General features: G+C 31.6%; 3 protein-coding genes across 4 annotated transcripts; 1 reads left to right on the top strand and 2 right to left on the bottom strand.

The window, feature by feature from the left end:
• Window positions 1-1372: 1372 nt before the first annotated feature.
• LOC126688039 (uncharacterized) lies at window positions 1373-7295 on the bottom strand. Of its 2 annotated transcripts, XM_050382604.2 has the most exons (14): window positions 7225-7295; window positions 6750-7064; window positions 6575-6666; window positions 6453-6484; window positions 5697-6018; window positions 5510-5605; window positions 5149-5264; window positions 4966-5046; window positions 4390-4513; window positions 3899-3948; window positions 2602-2692; window positions 2227-2262; window positions 1957-2054; window positions 1373-1679 (listed from the first exon to the last, which is right to left on the bottom strand). In XM_050382604.2, exons 2-14 carry the CDS (start codon window positions 7043-7045, stop codon window positions 1560-1562), a joined length of 1554 nt encoding a protein of 517 aa, XP_050238561.1. In that variant the 5' UTR covers window positions 7046-7064; window positions 7225-7295; the 3' UTR covers window positions 1373-1559. The 2 variants fall into 2 exon arrangements, with proteins under 2 accessions (XP_050238561.1, XP_050238560.1); XM_050382603.1 differs by lacking the exon at window positions 7225-7295 and having other exon boundaries at window positions 6750-7218.
• Window positions 7296-11350: 4055 nt separating this feature from the next.
• On the top strand, window positions 11351-16870 carry LOC126687254 (cytochrome P450 704C1). Its single transcript, XM_050381747.2, has 5 exons — window positions 11351-11970; window positions 13189-13473; window positions 15358-15696; window positions 16306-16506; window positions 16587-16870. The coding sequence occupies exons 1-5, from the start codon at window positions 11449-11451 to the stop codon at window positions 16782-16784; spliced, it is 1545 nt and encodes a 514-aa protein (XP_050237704.1). The 5' UTR covers window positions 11351-11448; the 3' UTR covers window positions 16785-16870.
• A 255-nt stretch (window positions 16871-17125) lies between these two features.
• LOC126687255 (uncharacterized) lies at window positions 17126-18756 on the bottom strand. The gene is made up of 5 exons (XM_050381748.2): window positions 18529-18756; window positions 18369-18433; window positions 17929-18143; window positions 17528-17654; window positions 17126-17439 (listed from the first exon to the last, which is right to left on the bottom strand). Exons 1-5 carry the CDS (start codon window positions 18698-18700, stop codon window positions 17305-17307), a joined length of 714 nt encoding a protein of 237 aa, XP_050237705.1. The 5' UTR covers window positions 18701-18756; the 3' UTR covers window positions 17126-17304.
• Window positions 18757-20049: the final 1293 nt, after the last annotated feature.

Here is a 20049-nt window from a genome sequence, read left to right as displayed (position 1 = left end):
TAGTTCAGTGACCATTTTGTAACAAAATGAAATTTAGTGATCATTATGTAATTCGTGGTAACCCTAATGACCTAGGGAGTTTAATATCCTGGTTTTGGCTTACCATCTCTTTTCCTTCTCAAACTTTACTGATTGTCTTTTGTAGGTTTCTTCTTAAGAAAGTTACTTTTATCTACAACTCATGTGAAGTAGTATTGAAACAATACACGTATTTTATAAAAATAAAAGTTATATTTACTGATTAATGGTCTTCTTTATTTACAGCTCTGTGAAGTCAGTATTGAAATAATGTACAACTTATATTTCATCTTGTTCCTTAATTTATAGCTATGAACATAAAAAAAGAACCATTCTTTTATTGGTCATGCAAAGAGTACTATAAATTACACTAAATTAGCTAAGGTGCAATATGAATGTTAAACCTAAAACAAAAATCACACTTCTTTTATTGGTCATGCAAAGAATACTCTAACACTAAATTAGCTAAAATATACTCGGTACAATATGATTTTAAAATTATCAAATAAAAATTAAAAATATGAATGATGATAATTATATTTACTTTTAATTAATAATTACTTCTATAATTAATTTAAGTATAAAATGTAAAATAATAAATTATAATAGTAGTTAATTCAAAATAGTTTATCTTATTTATTTTTAAACTATCATTTTAATAGTTTGATTTTCAAATTAATTAAATAAATAGAAAATATCAAATTTTAATTAAAACAATAATTTATTACAAACACTTTATCTTAATTAAATAATAATTAGAATAGTAATTATTAAATACAAATAATCTATTTCAGTTTACTCTAGATAATTATCTCAATATATTTTTTCTATTCTAATAAAAATTTAATTTTTATTTTAATTTAATTAAAATTTTGATATTAAATAAATATTTAATTTTATGTTCAATTATTAACACATTTTTATTTTAGTAATTCAGCCTCTTCTTACCGTCATGAATGAAATATGAATGATTGTGAGACAAATCATCATATATCTTCAAGGAACAAGCCAATTTTAATTCCATTATTAATTTGAAATTGGTTTGAATAAATAATTAATGTATGAAAAAAGGTATAAAAAACGCTCAGGTATTTCAAAAAAAAAAACACATAAACCTTTTAATTTATTTTTGAGCCACTTTGGCCCTTTACGTTATTAAAACAGTACAACTAAACCCACGAAAAACTCTTTCAGTAATAAACTGTTTTAACAAATAACTAATTATTAAGTACTCCCTTCAGGCTTCATCCCATATTTCTCAAATTGATAGGCACAATTTTAGTTGTCAAAAAAAAGTAAGTGCACATAGAATAAACATTTTCTCCAAAACATACATGAATTGAGATTCAGATCATAATCCAACAGAATAGAACAAACATGAATTGCTCTGAATTCAATCATTAACAAAAAAAACATATTTATACAAATTAGATGTACTAGGATTTGTAGTTCTGAATGCCATATAATTTGCTTTTCATAAACGAACTGCTGCAGATTGCAGAATGTAATGAATTATGTATACTGTTTTTTAGGACAACACTTCAGCTACTAGATCCAAACTCCTCATTCCATCGCTCGAGCTCTTCCCATTTGCTTCTGCTTAAACTGGGTCTAATGACGGTCATTGCCTTCTGAAAGTCGTCATATCTTAATCGTCTCACCTTGCATTAGAAAAAGGGCAACCCATATTTTATATGGAGTATATTTCTAGGTCAAACAGAGAATTATTTAGCGTAATCACAAGCAGGAGAATTAAATTCAACTGAACCAACGAAATAAATTTAATGTTCCAATGTATAACCCTTTACTGAAATATTTGTTGATGCCATGGTAATGGGACTACATCACGCGTTTGGAATGAAGAGGTTGTAATACTATGACTTAGAGAAACATTTCATAGAATGGATTCTCCCAAGTCATGCATAGTGGCCGGCTTACCTGATTTGCTTTAACAGTAAGAATGTTGGCACCAAGCTCTCGAATTGGCATCATCGCAGCTTCTTCACATAAAGCTTGCAGGTCACTTCCGGAATATCCTACGAATTAAAGATTCCAATTTCTTTGACACATATTTGGAATGAGAGGATAAGTGGCATTAATTCATTCGCTACTAAACAAGCCAAGCATGCATAAAGCCCATGATATTTGGCTAAAATCAATTTCCTATTACAAGAAGTAGAGCTAGCAGCCTTGTTCATAGTTTCTTACCTTCCGTCTCTCTAACAAGTCTTTCAAGGTCCGCATCTATCAAACATAAGAAGATCCAAATTAGCATACTGAAGCAAAAAGAGAGCACATGCCATAATGAACACAAAATAACTTCTCTCATTAAGCTCAATTTGTTGTGCACTTTAGATTGAGAATCAAGTTCGCTATCATTATTAGACAATAGACATACAAACAACAAAAATATGGATACCTTACCAAAATTCTTTACCTTTGAAAGAGAGAATATACAAGGGAAATTAATGAGAAAAATGAAAATAGAAACCGTCTAATCTTAGATCCCGCCAGTGGAGTAGGTAGTACTATTGATGACAAAAACACATATACAACAAGAATTAAGGGCGATCAGATACATACCAGGTAAGGAAAAAGATTGGTCTTTGAGTTTGTGTTTGAGAAGAACCATCCTAACACTTTTATCTGGTAAAGGTACATATATTCTCTTCACCTGGTTCAAGAAATTTTAACCTTGGTTACCAAAGTAAACAAAGTAAAAGAATGAATAAGGGAAATCTATTGAGTTATGCAAACAATATGAAACAGGAAGAAATGAATAATGAGGATAATATTCTAGCCGATTGCGATTTCCTGTAGTAACTAAAGCCATTTTCTCAAAGATAAGAATGCTTGACAGCGGAACATGCACTAACAGACATTAACTAAAATATTTGTATATCACTCACCCAAAGAGAAGGGGGAAAAAGTGTACTGATGCTATGAAGCACCGATACGGGTACGGGTACGGACACCGGTACGGGTACGGGGAACGGCATTTTAAAAAAAATAGGACACGGGTACGGCAGGGACACGGCAATTTTTTAATTTTTTTAAAAATATATATTTATTCATATATAAGGTTTCAAGATGCAAAAACAATGAATATTATGTCATAAGATGCATAAATGATACGTAAATTACTTAAACTAACAATTCCAACATATAGGGGCTGTAATTTTTAAATAGGGGCTGCTGTAATTTTTAAATAGGGGCTGCTGTAATTTTCTTTCTAAATTAAAAATAGGGTTTAGTTTAGATTATTGTCTAATTGTATTTCGGTTTGTGCCCATTTAGTTAAATTATTTATAAAAGAAAACTCATAAAAAAAAAGACTTAAAACTAACTAAAATGCCACTAGAAGTGTCCCGGCAGTGTCCCCGGCGTGTCCCCCTCTTTGACCAGTCAAAGGTACGGGGACACGCCACGTGGCGTGTCGGGTACGTATCCCCGCCGTGTCCCCGCCGTGTCCCCGTGTCCCCGGCGTGTCCCCCTAAATACGGCACTCCGGAGGAGTGTCGGTGCTTCATAGGTACTGATGTATCTGGGTCTGCTAAAGGCACACAATGTGTCCAATGGATATCGAAAGCCTCTATCAGAAACAGCATTAAGAAGTAGTTTATCTGTTTATATGTACTTCCAGCCCAGCATAAATGCTTAGGCATACAATGGATAAAAGAAGCGAGGCTCTAGGGAATAATATTGTAATTAAATGCAACAGAATAAGGTTTTTAGATTTCACAACAACTTTAAATCAGCAAGGTTACTACGTCATGAAATGAAACTACATATTAGCTCAAAACTAGAGCAACCAAAATGTTTAATCATATGCACGGAAGGATGCTCTAGGAAAACAAATTTTCTTGAATAGCAGACTAACCAGTCTTCTAAGCACTGCATCATCTAGTTCCTGTGGCTTATTGGTAGCACCTGCAGCAAGATTATAACAAGCAAATTCGAACAAGAATGTTAAGCAAATATGTAATGAGTAATTCAGAAAATTAAATTTAAGAAACACAGCTGGCAATCCCGGTCATTTATTTCGGGCAGATAATGGTCATCTATAATTTAGAAATTTCAGAATAATCCAGCTGGCAGCAAGTCTTAATAACCCAAGTATGTGAAATCCAGCTAGAAGAAGAATTGGTGAAATTGCTGTGAGAAACTAAATGAAAAGATCACTTTCTGAAAATTCCATAAGTCAATTATGTCAAACAAATACAGGTTTTATAATTTCTTCTTTTGATAGAATGCACTTGATGAAAATTCAACTGGGCAAATAAACATGCATCCTATGTTACAGAATAAGCCAAATAAAGAAGCAGATTCCATAGACATGCAAGATTATCTGTACATGAGCTGAAAACTTACCAATAACAATAACCAAATCATTAGGATTAGAGGTCACACCATCAAATTGTATTAGAAACTCCGACTTCAGCCTTCTGCTTGCATCATTCTCATTGGCCGACCTCGTTGACATAATACTATCAATCTGTTAACCAACAAGCAATAGATAGGAGTTACTAGTAGTCTAGTCCTGCAATGGCAAACAGACAACAGCATATGAATGTAGATAGGACTTCATTGTAATTTAAGGTACAGGAGCTGTAAATAAGACAAATTGATTGTAACACTGACAGGAAAATGCTTACCAAAAAATCTCCTAAACAGATAAATATACATTTTCAAGGGAGATATACATGCACAATTTCAAGGAAGCCAAAAGTTGGCCTAAATATCACCAGGTCAAATGATATAGAGCTTTCAGTTATTGATCGCTCAATATTCAAATGCAACCATAATTTTTTGAAAAACAATAACCTCCATAACTCTTGATACACATAGATGTGAACAACAGGAAATTGCACAGCTGAACAAAACATAACAATCATGATCTCCAAAAAATTGACCAATACAAAGAAATTAATAGAGAAATTGGTATACTTCATCCATGAAAATTACTGATGGCTGTCTGGATGTTGCAACCATAAAGAGAGTCCGAACAAGCTTTTCAGCCTCTCCCACCTAAACCAGAGCAAGCACAATTCACTAGAGGTTCTTCTTGATAATTAATATAAATAGAAGAAGAATAAGCCAGACAACATAAATGTTAAGAAAAGAACGCACCCATTTTGATGTTAATGAGGATGCTGAGACATTAAAGAATGTTGCCTGTGACTCTGACGCAACAGCTTTGGCAAGCATGGTTTTTCCATTACCAGGTGGACCAAAGAGAAGCAGACCTGAATAAAATTGATTGAGTGTTTATTAGGATGGAAACAAGTTTCCCGAGTTTCTTAGTATCTGCCATTGGGCTACTAGCCCAATGGTCTCCAAGTTCCTTCATTGCATGAAGCCATGCAGGAGATCAGGTTTCAACAATGGAAAGCGGTCACAGCCCCATCCCATGTAAAAATTCCCGAAGCAAAATAAATTAAGTAAAAATTCCGCACTGTCATAGATTTAATTTAGAAATCTTCCTTGTTACCTCTAGCTGGCCTTCGAAGCCCAGTGAACAGGTCCCTTCTCTTTGTTGGCAAAATTACCATTTCCATTAAACTTTGTTTTGCCTTCTCAAGACCAGCTGCAACAAATTAGATGAGTAACTTTCAGATTCAAAGTTACGAAGAAGGGGAAGAAACCAAAAGAAAGTAAGAAAGAGATATGGTACTAACCAACATCATCCCAATTAACTGATGGACTTCTATCCACTATTGCGGAATTTATCATTTCAACCAGTTTGGCTTCATAACCCTTATCAGAATCTTGCCCCGACTTTGGCTTTGCTGCTTGATCAGGTTGAGTCCTGAATACCAGAGTGTTTCCAGTCGAACTAGGAGACTTCAGATTCTGGGCAAGTTTTGATTTTGCAGCTTTATCTGGCTGGTTCCTCATTACAGGAGTGTTTCTAGAACAATGAGACTTCTGAGACAGATCTTGCTTAAAATTTGATGTTGATGATGGAACTGCAGCAGTATGTGCATGAGTTAAGTTGTTCTGCAATATTTCGAGGAAAACATAACATTTACATAAATTGCAATAACTATCATCATTTAGCAATTCGCAGTTCTAATTTTGTACAGTACGACATACTTCAGTAGACCTCTATTAGTGAGAAAAGCTAATGAAGAAGAAAATTTCTTGCCTCTAAACCATAAATAACTCTGGTTTTAAAACTATGCACAAGCTCACCCATTAAGCATTTCAGTTTAAACAGCAAGTCGGATATGAGAAATCTATGTGTTTCTACATTTCCAAAAGGTAACTGAAGTAACTAAAACTAACGAACTAGTGTTCCATAGCAAAACATAATTACTTATCCACATTTTTTTTTCTTATCAAGCAATTAAACTGAAGTGTTAATGTCTCCTTAGATAACTGTAAAATGAGGCAGTTCTAAAATGGCCAGATGTGTTAAATTCCAAGAGTACCTTGTTTGACGACGTGCCGGCTGAAAAAACACCTGAAGATACAAGTATTAGCACTCTACCAGGCATCAGGTTAATTCAAAGAAACATGTACAAATTAATTTATTCATAATTAAGTATCCAACCTGCTCGCCGATTCAATGCTTGTAATCTCTCAGAAACTTGACCCTGCCATTTACATATTTTTTCACGATAAGATTTGACCTTCTCCTTTTCACTGTTATAAAACGAAAGTGGATCATAAGAACTCAATTCAATTCAATTCCATTTTAGGTCAGTTCTCATGTAACTCAATTTTACCTAACGGTAATATAAGATGGAACAGGTGTAGAATTAGCTTCAGCGAGTATTCGTTGCGCGTTTTGATAACGAACGACTGCATCGTCAGCTAAACCCCATTCTTCAGCTCGTACAGCTTTATCAATCTCTTCCTTTGCCAAATCAAAATATCCTTTCAGCTTATATGCGACGCGATCGTTCGTTACTCCGCCTTCCATGGCCGTATAGCTGCTAATGTCACCGTTTGCTTCTTCAGACTGATGAATTGAAGAGAAGACTGAACCTAACGACTCGATTATGCCTTTCAATAGACTCATTGCTTGGGAAAGCAGTAACCTAGACGATTAATTACATTGTTATACATACATAAACAGTGGAAAAACATGAATTTGCGAGTTTTTCTTGGTTATGATACGATTGAAATTAGGGATATCGACTGTAAAAATGAAAAGAAAAATCAAGGAACTGATCAACTGGATGATCACGAATTACTTACTGCGCGTCGTTTTTGATAATGATTTTTTTAGCAGCGGGAGAGTGTTGTTGTCGCTGAAGAATCTATTTGTTTTCTTTTTTGTTTCATGATTTCTGGGCTGGATCAATAGTTTTTTGTTCGGCCCGTATGAAAAAGGCTGAAATGACTGTTTTGCAAGACGCTATGGCACAACCCTCACCTACTGATTTTGATGGCTAATAATCAGCTGTGGCCCCCTCTACTTTGCCCTTTCTATCAGAAACCCCCTCCCAACTTCAAAACCCATCAGTAAACCCCATGTACTTATGGCGGCGCTCATCCACGGTATTGATGGACGAAAATACCCCTAATGCCGTCTTTTTTAGTCAGCTATCAGAATTGTTTTTCGAAATAAAGATAGAAGGTACAAAAAAACTCTCCAAATTTCTCCAAAAGAACAAAACAGCCCATAAACTTATTTTTGTCACAAATAAAAGGTTAATAATACCCTTAATTTTTTGAACATTTACCAATTTTATAGTGATAATTTTTTTTATTCTTTTTCATCATCTTCTTCCTAATTATGATTAAAAATATAGAGACCTTATAGTACTTTTTATTTATTTATTTTTTAATTTGTTTTCCGACGAGGAGCTCCTCGCGCGGATCCGAACTGAGGAGCAACAGCTCAAAAAAAATAAAAAAAAATATTTTTTTTGGATAAAAATTCAAAAAGGTCCCTCATTTAACTAGGAAAAAGATGGTGAAAAAGAATAAAAAAAATTATAATTATAAAATTGGTAAAATGTTTTAAAAATTAAGGGTATTTTGAATCTTTTATTTTTGTGCCAAAAATAAATTTAGGGGCTGTTTTGTCCTTTTGTATTACCTTTTTTTTTGAAAAATATTGACAGCTGGCTAAAAAAGACGGTGTTATAGGTATTTTTGTCCATAAGGGCGGTGGATGAGCGCCGCCATTAGTACAGGGGATTTACTAATGGTTTTTGAAGTAGTGGGGTTTTCTGCTAGAAACGACAAAATAGAGGGGTCATGGTTGATTATTAGTCGATTTTGATCGAGCAAAGAGCTAGACTGGTCCTTAAACTTGTAACTTGGTGTCCAATAAATCTCTTTTAGCTATTTTGACCAATAAGAACAATATTTTTAATTTTTATATCAATTAAAGATAATACTCTTTATTTTTAAATTAATTATGGACAAAATTGGATCAATGTCGTATTATATAATTTTATTTTTAATTAATCTAAAAAATATTTCTTTAATCGATTAAAATAGTTAAAATTGAATTATTTAATTATAAATTTGAAATTTAAAGATCCAATTGATCCTTTATTTATACGTTGAAACAACTATCACACCCCAATGTGAAGTTCTTCTAAAATTGGAGCTCAAAGAATTTTTATTTTTTTGATGAATAATTGGGAGCTCAAAGAGTTGCCTGTAGAGAAGGATCATTTTATATCCAAAAATTTATGCATTTTGATCAATTGGTCCAATTCTTTTTATTAAGATTAAATAAACTCAAAAATTTATAATTTTAAATCAAATGGATCTTTTTTTTTTTGTTACTTCATTTCGATTTGTATCTATTAATTTGATATTAAAATATTTAGATTTATTTAATCTCAATTGATCAAAATTGGATCCCTTAACTCTAGAATGAAAAATTGTGGACCATAAACGTTCTAACTAGCAAAGCTTAGGCCATATCTGGAGAGTGGGAAGCTTAAGGCTGTGATTGATCCTACTGGTTCATACATTCTTATGGATGTCACTGAAGCTTGTCATCAATTAGAAACTCGACAATATGGGGTAATTAATTGGGTTATTTGTGTATATTTATAGTAATTTGAACACAATTTTTAAAATTTGACATAAAAAGCTCATTTCATTTTTTTGCATTTTTTAGCACCGGAATATTTTATCATGATAAGACCATGTCGGTTTGATGATTTTTGATGAAACGACAATATATAATAACTTTAGGTTATAAAATGCCAAAAATTGAAAAGTTTGACTTCATTTAACCAAATTTTTAAATTTATGCTTATATCGCATGAAAAATTGAATTTTTTTAAATACCCCTTATTAATTCCCGATGTACCCAAACTATAATTTTATTATGATTTAATTTTTTATTTCAATTACTAAACTTTATTTTTTTTCATCATGATTCTATTTAAAATACATATGTGAAAATTGATTTTCACTTATTTTATCACGTGGCAATTGATTTTTCTTAATTTTATTAAATTTTTTAACACATATGCATAATTTCATTTTTAATAAAAAAATTAGATAAAATTTTACACACGTGACTAAAAATAAATAAACCGATTGACATCTATATCTTTTCAACCCAAAAACCTTATGTTAAAATGAAATTTTGATAACTACTAAATGTAATATGAAGTTTGATTACTTTTTTTTTTTTGATAATTGAGGGAGGGGGGAGCGCTTTTGGGAGGAATTGAACCCACGACCTTAACAGTTTGCTGTCTAGCGCTTATACTAAGTATAGTAAGATGATAGGTTGTATATTCTGAAAGTCGATTACGTGAAAAATGACAGATGAGGACTTTGCCTAATGGCCAGGTCCTTATACTTGTATGAGGTTGGGTTTCCAACCATCGATTCTCCTCAAGCTGTGGTTTGTTTGATTTAACTTTAAAAATGCGTATTAATTCTCGCTAACTTCCGCTAACAATTAACCCTAAAATAAATTTATCTTTCATAAAAAAACAAAATACCTGAAAAATGTTATCATCTCATTTACAGCCAAAATAAACAAAAAAGCATTCGTTCAACGTTCATGCAACAGTATCAAAGTATATACATGTAATGTACATCATAATTTTGTACTCTTCTACCCTCATTTTTCCATCTTGAAGATAAACTTGTCTTTCTATACTTGTTTGATCTCCACATGAATTACTCACGCGACAAAGTGAAGGAGATTATAAAATTAAAAGATCAGGAAAAAGAATATTTTTTTTAAATTTTTTAATAATAGTAAAGGAAAATTGTAATATTGAAGGTTGAAATAGCATCAGCTGCGGAACTGGGGTAGGCTACATCAAATCTCTTTAAAATTTCAAATAAATGAGATAAAATTTGTAGGGAAACCAGAGCTGAAAAGAAGTTAATTACGGACTGCCGAAAATTTACAGATGAAATAATTAGATAGAATTTAGGTCATGTTTGATTCACGGAATGGAATAGCTATTTCACAAAAAAAATGGGTTAATGTCAAAAAAAATTACGAACTTTATATGTTTTCTCATTTTAATCATGCAGTTTAAATTTTCTCATTTTAATGCACGAACTACCACTTTTTCTCAAATTTATGCACGGTGATAAGGTGACACTCATTTATTAGTGTAAAATGACCTCCACCTCAGCGAATTACACCATTGGAGCTGTGACACCTCAGCATCGTGTATGAATTTGGAAAAAGTGGTAGTTCGCGTATGAAAATGAAAAAATTTAATCAGCATGATTAAAATGAGAAAACGTGTAAAATTGGTGAATTTTTATGACATTAACCCTAAAAAAATCGTAGTAATTATTTTTTACTTTTTAGGAGGAGTGTTTCCACAAAATCATGAAATATCAGTTCCATAAAATAACTATTCCATGAACCAAAATAAAAATGGTCATTCTATACAGAATAATTATTTCATTCCGCACTTATTCCGCTACTGAATAAAAATAGGCGTAATGGTAAAAAAAAACCAAACCTTTACAACTTGTTGCAATTATATCCAAATCTTTTGATTTTTGCAATAATATCCAAATTGCATTGTTTTGTTATAATAATATCTAAATTGCATTTTTTGTAGCAATAATAGTCAAATTGATGGTTAAACTTGTTGTTTTCAATTAAGATATTAGGCTATTATTATGTTTTGATGTATAATAATATAGTAAAACTCCCAAAAAAATGGCAAAATATTTAAAAAAATTCACATAAAAAGTGCAATTTGGATATTATTGCAACAAAATAATGCAATTTGAATATTATTGTAAAAATTAAAAGGTTTGCAAAAAAATTTGGGTTTTTTTTGCCATTGACTCATAAAAATAACATCACCATCAGGTGAACTAAAGTATCTTCCCCTCCTTGGCTGATTATCTGTGGCTCCATCCTTCATCTCACTTTCAGTGACGAATTCTATTAAGTTTTTACACGACAATTCTCAACCTTAAAACCCTCAACTTAGCCTCTTAATACTCACAACAAAAATGGATATCTTCTTCATCATCTTCACTTTAACAGCAGCTCCATTTCTTCTCATCTTACTAACCTTCTTATACGTCATGCTCAAGGTCTTCACCGGAAAATCCATCAACAACCCGAATTATGCTCCGGTGATCGGAACAGTATTCAACCAGCTCTTCCACTTCAGCTACCTTTACGACCACCAATCAGAATTGGCCAAAACATACAAAACTTACAGGCTTCTTGGGCCTGAAGAAAGCGAGTTATACACAACGGATGTAAAAAATATTGAGCATGTTTTGAAAACGAATTTTCATAAATTCTCAAAAGGGAAGTATAATCAGAGTATTATTACTGATCTTTTTGGTGAAGGTATTTTTGCTGTTGATGGAGAGAAATGGAGGAAACAGAGGAAGCTTTCGAGTTTCGAGTTTTCGACTAGGGTTCTTAGAGATTTTAGCTGTTCTGTTTTCAGAAATAATGGTGCTAAACTGGTTAAAGTTGTTTCCAAGATTGTGGTTGCTGATCGAGCGTTTGATATGCAAGTAAGTCAAATTCTAATCTTTTATGTCCTTTCATGTTAGGCTTAGATAGCACGGAACACAGAAAATGGGACACTCGGATACAAATATGGTCGAATTGTTTTATTTTAACTTTTAAGATTTTCGATGTTGAAAATAAAATTTATATTTAAAATGTCATGTTTTTGACATGTTTTCAAAATAAAAACGCAGATTGAGTGAAATAACTAAAAAGATCAATCGTTTGCTGCCCTTTATGCTCAAACAAATCCAAATATTTAGTAAAAAAATTAATCCAATTTTTTCAATTTTATAAGTTATAGCTTATTTTAATTTACTTGTTTCAATCGTAACTAAATAAATTGAAATGTTTGGCTTTTATTTTATTTCAATTGTAGCCAACTGAACAAAATAAATCAAAATCACTATAATTTTATACAATTGAAAGATTTTGATATAAATAAGATTACCGTTAAACGTTTCCACTTGTTTGGTCATTAAACCTTATAATTAAACATTTTAATTCAGTTAGCCAAATTTATTGAAGAATTGTTTCAGCTGTAGCAAAGTCTACATAATTGAATAAGTTAAGCATAATTTTACTCAAGTGGTAGTTATTAAATAGTAGCGTATTGAAAGTAAATTAATCAAATTGAATAAAAAAGGTAAACTCAAAAAAATATAATTTAATGACAGGTCATGTGAGTAAAATCATGCTTAATTTATTTAACTAGGACAACTTGATTACAATTGAATTAAAATGCTTCAAATCATACTAAAATTAAATAAAATTTTAAAAATTAGTTATAATTAATAAAAAAATGTGTAATTTTTGTAACGGTTAATGTTACCATATAGCACAACCTTTCACGTTTTTTTTCGATTTAAGCACGAACTATAAATCATCTCAACTAATAGCACAACCTTTGATTATGTACCATATATAACATAAATGTCTAGAACAACGTCGTTTTGGTTGTCCATACGACCAAAAATGATGTTATTTTAACAAAAAATAAAGCATAAAACGCATATCGGGTTATAAAATAAAAAATTTGCAAAGATTGTGCTATTGGATGAGACACTTTTTAATTTGTGCTTAAATAAAAAGAAAAAAACGCAAAAGGTTGTACTATATGGTGACATTAGCCCATTTTTTTTATCATACAAATTCATATTATTATAACCAAATAGTAGCTGAGGTGAATTCAGTATTGCTGATGTGATTTTTGTAAATGGTAGGATATTCTGATGAGATGCACTTTAGATTCGATTTTTAAAGTTGGATTTGGAGTGGAATTAAATTGTTTAGAAGGATCAAGTAAAGAAGGAACTGGTTTTATGAAAGCATTTGATGACTCAAATGAGTTGGTGTATTGGCGATACGTTGATCCATTTTGGAAATTAAAAAGATTATTTAATGTTGGAAGTGAAGCTTCTCTGAAGAAGAATATCAAAACTCTTGATGATTTTGTCAACAACCTTATCAAAACCAGAAGGAACCAGCTCATGGATCATCCACAGCAGGTAAGTTCTAATTTTACCAGATATTCCATGATTTTGTTTTCAAGATTGGGGATTTCAGAAGTTCTTGAAAAGTTGAACTCATTAGATGTACGTTGCACAAAGTTTGAGCCTAATCACTAAAAAATAACCAACGTTTTCGACTTTTTTCATTATAGATAACCTTCCAAGAGCGTCAATTTCAGCTTAAATCCGATAAATATATTTTAATTGTAACAATTTTTACAAATATATTTAAACAATTTTTTTATTTATGGTCTAGCCTTTTCTTTTTTTCAACCAAAACATACTTATCAAAATTAGGATATAATTGATAAAATTAAAAGCTTTAGTCATCAATAAAAAAAATGGCCTTTTTTGAATAAATTGAATAGTTGACTATAATTGAAACAATACCTATCGAAATTAAACTAATATCGATATTTTTGAAAGAGTATGCCATAAATGAAAAAGGTCAAAATATTTTTCTGCAATCATACCTAAAATTTATCGAATTCTATGTTTCCATATTTTTTTTTCAGAAACTATTCTAAAGGGTTTTTTCCCCAAAATAATTCTTATTTAAAAAAGAATTTCCCATTTAGTCTCCACCATGAATCCGCAATTGTGAATTGCGGATTCCCCCATAAATCCGCAATTCATAATTGCGGATTCCCTTAATCACCTAATTAAGCGAATTCAAGTGATTAAGCCAATGATTGAAGAGACAACTTTTGTCTTTCCAATCATTGGGGGAATAATTTTGATAATGATTGGGCAATTCATCGCCCAATCATTGACCTGAATTTAGAAAACAAACACGAATATTTAAATTTAATATAAACACATTTTAATATTTTTATTATATAATTAATAATTTAAAACCAATACAAATACTAAAATTTATATACAAATTTTAATATTTGTAATATAAATAAAAACACAACATTATTTTAAACTTGTGAAAACTTTTATTGATAAAGAAGTTTACAATTTTTTTTATACAAAATACAACAAAACTAATAATTTTTTATACTAATTTCTAGCATTTTACTAACAATTTTTATTTAATATCAGTTTTAACAATTATAATTCTCTAATGTTATTTTAAGCTATAAAAGATATTAAAATAAAAAAATTATATTTGAAATTTTAATAAATAAAAAGTTCACTCACCTCTATAATCATAAAAAAAATAGTATTCGTTTTGCTTACCACCAGCATGATTCTGTGATTAGTTTTGTTGTATTTGTACAAAAATACAACAAATCTTCGTTATTAATAAAAAAAATTCACAATTTTAAAATAATATTGTTTTTTGTTTATATTACAAATGTTAAAATTTATATTTAAATTTTAATATTTTTATTAATTTTAAATTATTAAGTATGTATTAAAAAATCAAAATATGTTTATATTAAAGATTGGTTTATATTAAATTTTTAATATTTGTGTTTGTTTTTTAAATTCAGGTCAATGATTGGGCAATGAATTGCCCAATCATTACCAAAATTATTCCCCCAAATGATTGGGGAGATAAAAGTTGTCTCCCAAATCATTGACTTAATAACCTGATTAACAATTAATCATATGATTAAAGAAATCCGCAATTACGAATTGCGGATTCATGGGAGAATCTGCAATTGAGAATTACGGAAGGCACTAAATGGAAAATTCTTTTTTAAATAGGAATTATTTGGGAAAAACGCCAATTCTAAAACTTTTATATTTATATTTCAAAAAAAAAACTTTTATATTTATAATCTATTTTTATAAACAAAATATGAGTTTCATCTGTTTCTTCTTTAGGCGTTTTTTTATTTCAATATTTTCGTTTCAATGATATATAGTATTAGATTTAGATGAATGAAAATTCTGGCTCATTCTGTTTTTTTGATGATGATGAAGAATGTGAAAGAGGATATATTGTCAAGATTTTTGGTGGAGAGCGAGAAGGATCCAGAGAATATGAATGATAAGTATTTGAGGGATATCATTCTGAACTTTATGATTGCCGGCAAAGACACCAGTGCAAATACTCTCTCCTGGTTCTTTTATATGCTTTGCAAGAACCCTCTAATTCAGGAAAAAGTGGCACAGGAAGTGAGACAGGTGACTAGTAGTCAAGATTGTGATCTTCAGGTTGAAGATTTCATGGCAAAAATAACCGATACCGAACTTGAGCAAATGCATTATCTTCATGCGACCTTGACGGAGACTCTGAGACTATACCCTGCAGTTCCTGTGGTAAATTTGCTCGTCTTTCTGACCGTTTCTGATATTTCTGTTGAAAACGACAAATGTCTTAGCAAAGGGTCATCGTAGTTCTTAAATTTGTTCGCTAGGATCAATTAACTTATACTTAGTCATTAGAATCAATCAATTAAAGACAATATTTTATATCTGTATAGATCAATTAACTGTCAAAATGAACAAATTGAGGCACTGTGATGATGCAATTTGAGAGTTAATTGATCTAAAAATAGAGTGTTTTTCTTAATTAATTTAAAAATAGAAAATATTGCCATTAATTGATTAAAATAATAAATAACTTAATTGTCATGGTGTACAAATTCAGAGACCACAATGATTTTTATTTATAAAAGTTTAGTGAATTTAGTTCACCGTAATTGGATTTAAAAATTTACAATCAATATAAGCTGCAATAATTAGTGTTTTTTTTAATTAGTATTAAGTGTAATTGATTGATTTGACATTTTAACCTACCTATATTAAAGTTCATAATTCTACGCGGTGAGTTTGATTTTCATAAAATTTTCTAGGCGGCCGATTTAAATAAATTGATCAATTGTACGAGTAGTCAGTAATTGTGATTGTTTGTTTATGTATGTAAAGGATGGAAGGAGTGCAGAAGAAGATGATGTCCTTCCTGATGGCATCAGAATGAAAAAGGGAGATGGGTTATACTACATGGCCTATGCCATGGGCAGAATGCCTTATATTTGGGGACAGGACGCCGAGGAATTTCGGCCTGAAAGATGGCTCAACAATGGAATATTCCAACCTGAATCGCCTTTCAAATTCGTCGCGTTTCATGTAATCTTTCTCTTTTCAGAATTCTTCGTCCAAAAAGTATCAGTTACTCATCTGATGGTGTGAATTTACTTAACTTGCAGGCTGGTCCTCGAATATGTCTCGGAAAAGACTTTGCCTACAGGCAGATGAAGATATTATCAATGGCTCTACTTCGATTCTTTCGCTTCAAATTGGATGATGATACTACAAAAGTCACTTACAGGACTATGTTCACCCTTCATATTAATCAAGGTCTCCATCTTCAGGCCATTCCAAGAACAACCTGCTCATTAATATGAGTGTTTGATATCATCGAGAGGCTCATGTTCATCAAGTGTAATTTTCCATTTCAAAAGGAACTACTAATACATAAATTTTTGTTTCAGCCAATAGAATATAGCTATATAACAAATTAAGCAACGTAAAAATCAAATTCTTCTAGTTAAAATTTTGCCCGCACAAGTTATAAGTGTGCCATAAACAGTAACGAAGAAGAACTGAATAAAATAAACGGAAAATGCCTACGAGATTATGTATTGCGATGATTTTCGGGATATTGACAAATAACAGTTCGTTAACAGTTAGTTCCTAATAATCCATATTTTTCCAGTAGCCAATCTGTCATTTCTATCTACTGAACTAAAAAGAAATCAAACTGTTTGCCATTTCAATTTTAATATTATGAAAATCAAAATTTATAAAAAATAAACCATGATTTCTTACAATTGACAACAAAATTGTAGCACATATAGCTTCCATTATCAATCATTGCATATGATTACCTTACACATTACATGGGATGCTCTAAGCTCTAACCAATTAGAAAGATGGTGTTGCAGTCACATTAGGAAGCTGAAGTCCTGGTCGAGAGGTCCATCCTCTGCGTTGCCTGTAGGCATCAATAGCCTTTAATCTAATTCTTTCTTGGGAAGCATCTGGGACAATTTTACGCATCTGCAGAAAGAAGAAATTGTTAGTTAAACGGCCCGAGTGTTGGTGGTTGGTAAAGTAAATGTAGCCATGTACAGTAAAGCTGAAGTACCTTGGGAAGGGTAACCAATTTCGGTGGAGCTTGGACAACATCCCCAAATTTTATCTTCTCATGGCCAGGGAAGTCAGAATTCTCCTCTGCTTTGGATGTTTTGCGTTTCTTTTTTGCTTCCAGATACCTACATCAAGTGAAGCCAATGTAAACTGAAAATTCTTCACAGGCACATATGCTTTTATATATTCCACAAAAGTGAACCGTAACTACACTGATAGGTGAAAATGAGACACTTAGACACGCACGGGCAAAAGTTTTCTATGTTTAAAATGAAGTTTTGTATCTGAAACAGGAAACGTTGATTGAATGAATATAAAATAGCAATGCTGCAAACCAATGAATATAAAATAGCAACAATTGCATAGTAGCCTAGCAGAATATTTGAAAAAAATGCTTACTTCTTTCTTCGTTCCTTCTTTTTCCCACTGGTTTTTACCGTATCTACCGATTCTTGGAAGCGAAGATCAGTAACTTGATTTCTCTTTCTTTTTTTCTTTTTCTTTCCGTCTCCGCCATCAAACACTCCTTTATTATCACCACTATCATCATCCATATGCTGATTCACATCTCCATCCTCTTGTTCATCTACAATTGCTTCCTTTTGAGAGAGTTTCTACAACATAAATATCATCCAATAAATAATTTACAAAGCAATGAAAACAAAATTAAAATATTAACCTAGAAATTCCGCTGAATCTTGTATTAGGATTTATTATTGTGAGTTACTCATAAATAGGAAATTTATCATACAGTTGGTTTTAGGTAATTAAAAACAGTCAAAAAATCTAAAACAATCGAAAACACTTTAAAAGGCATAAGAAAACCCTAATTGACCTACTTTTTTAGCATCGCCGCCTCTCTGTTTACTAGTTCGTTCACCGGACTTTGAAGTTTTAGCAGAACCTGAAAATAGAAACACAAATGAAAACAGAATCAGAATCCTTTAGATAACTGAGCATGAACTATATAGAGAGAAAATTAAAATGTAGAGAGAGAACCATGATTATCCTCATCGTTAAGAGAATGCTTAGAGGTTAAGGACATGATCATGCGAAGTTTGGATGGAAGAGCGTCGACTTGTGAGGGGTTAGGCGGCGGAGGAAGACGGCTGTTGCCGCCGTGCGCCGCCAAGAAGTTCTTCTCTCTCCTTTTTTTTCCTTTGCCACCCATCTGTTGCTCGTCTCTCCTCTGCTGTTCCTGGCCGTTCTTTCACGTCGTTTCTTTCTTTTAGTGAGAAAATTACTAACAGATTCGTCACTTCTAATAAATTTACAGTTATAACCCTATTAGTTTTTTTTCCTTGAAAAAAGGGGTCAAATAAGCCCTTCACATTTGATCAGTGGATCAACTAGGCACTTCATATTTGGAAAAGATTCTTAATCGTTATTAACAATTTAAAAATGTTTCATTACGCCCTCATCTATACAGCATTATAGTTATTATTAAAATATATGGATGCCATTTAATTTTGCAAATGTAGATTGTTCAATGTTGATATGAAAAAGACCTTTGCATTCACATTAATAACCGTCATCTTCCCGAGTTGAATCCTTATATTCTCAAATTTCCAATCATAACGAAATGGAGACGGTGAGTAGAAACTTAACCTCAAATTAAGGGCTTTCTCCTCCACAACATTTTCAGTAAGGAGTCATTAAGTAAAAAAGCAATGCCGGATACGCTTATGGAGACCGATTAAGGTGCTATAGATTCTCTAAGAATTGCATTGCACCAAAACATACAAAACCGAAATAAAAAAGGTTTCACAGATGCGTTGATTACAAGGTAGTAAGAAATTACATTTAAGATTAATTTCATAAAAAATCACGAAATTTATACGAAATTTCATTTTAATCACGACTTTTAAAAGTTGACATATAAAACCATGATCTTTCATTTTTTTTTTCAAATCTATCACCGATTATTTTCCAGTATATTTTTACCTTTCATTTTTTTTTCAAATCAACCGGATTCCGGTTGCCACGTCAACAAAAATACACTAAAAATTAATTTGGTGATAGATTTGAGAAAAAATTAAAAATTCGTGATTTTATATGGCAACTTTTAAAAATCGTGATTAAAATAAAATTTCGTTTAAAAGTCATGATTTTTTACCTTGTAATCAACGCATTCGTGTAAAGTTATGTTTGTTTAATGCTGAATTAGAGTCACTTTTCACCAATTCTTTTCTTAATCAGAGAGGAGTATGTGATTTCTTTGAAGGAAAAAGGGTCATTTATGCCCTTAAAATTTGCCTCCAGGATCAAGCAAAACCTCAACGTCCGGAAAGGTTCGAATATGCCCCCAACGTCTTGAAAAATGAACAATCAGACCCTCCAATTTTGACAATCAGGCCCGCAACGGTTCATTTATAAGTCAAAATGGGGGCCTGGTTGTTCACTTTTTAAGACGTTGGGGGCAATATTTGAACCTTTCTAAACGTTGAGGGCTTACTTGATCTTTGAGGCAAACGTTAAGGGCATAATTGACCTTTTCCCCTTTCTTTGAATAACATATGA

Source organism: Mercurialis annua, linkage group LG6, assembly GCF_937616625.2.
Source record: "Mercurialis annua linkage group LG6, ddMerAnnu1.2, whole genome shotgun sequence".
Classification (NCBI taxonomy): Eukaryota; Viridiplantae; Streptophyta; class Magnoliopsida; order Malpighiales; family Euphorbiaceae; genus Mercurialis; species Mercurialis annua.
This window is presented reverse-complemented; position numbering and strand designations above follow the sequence as displayed.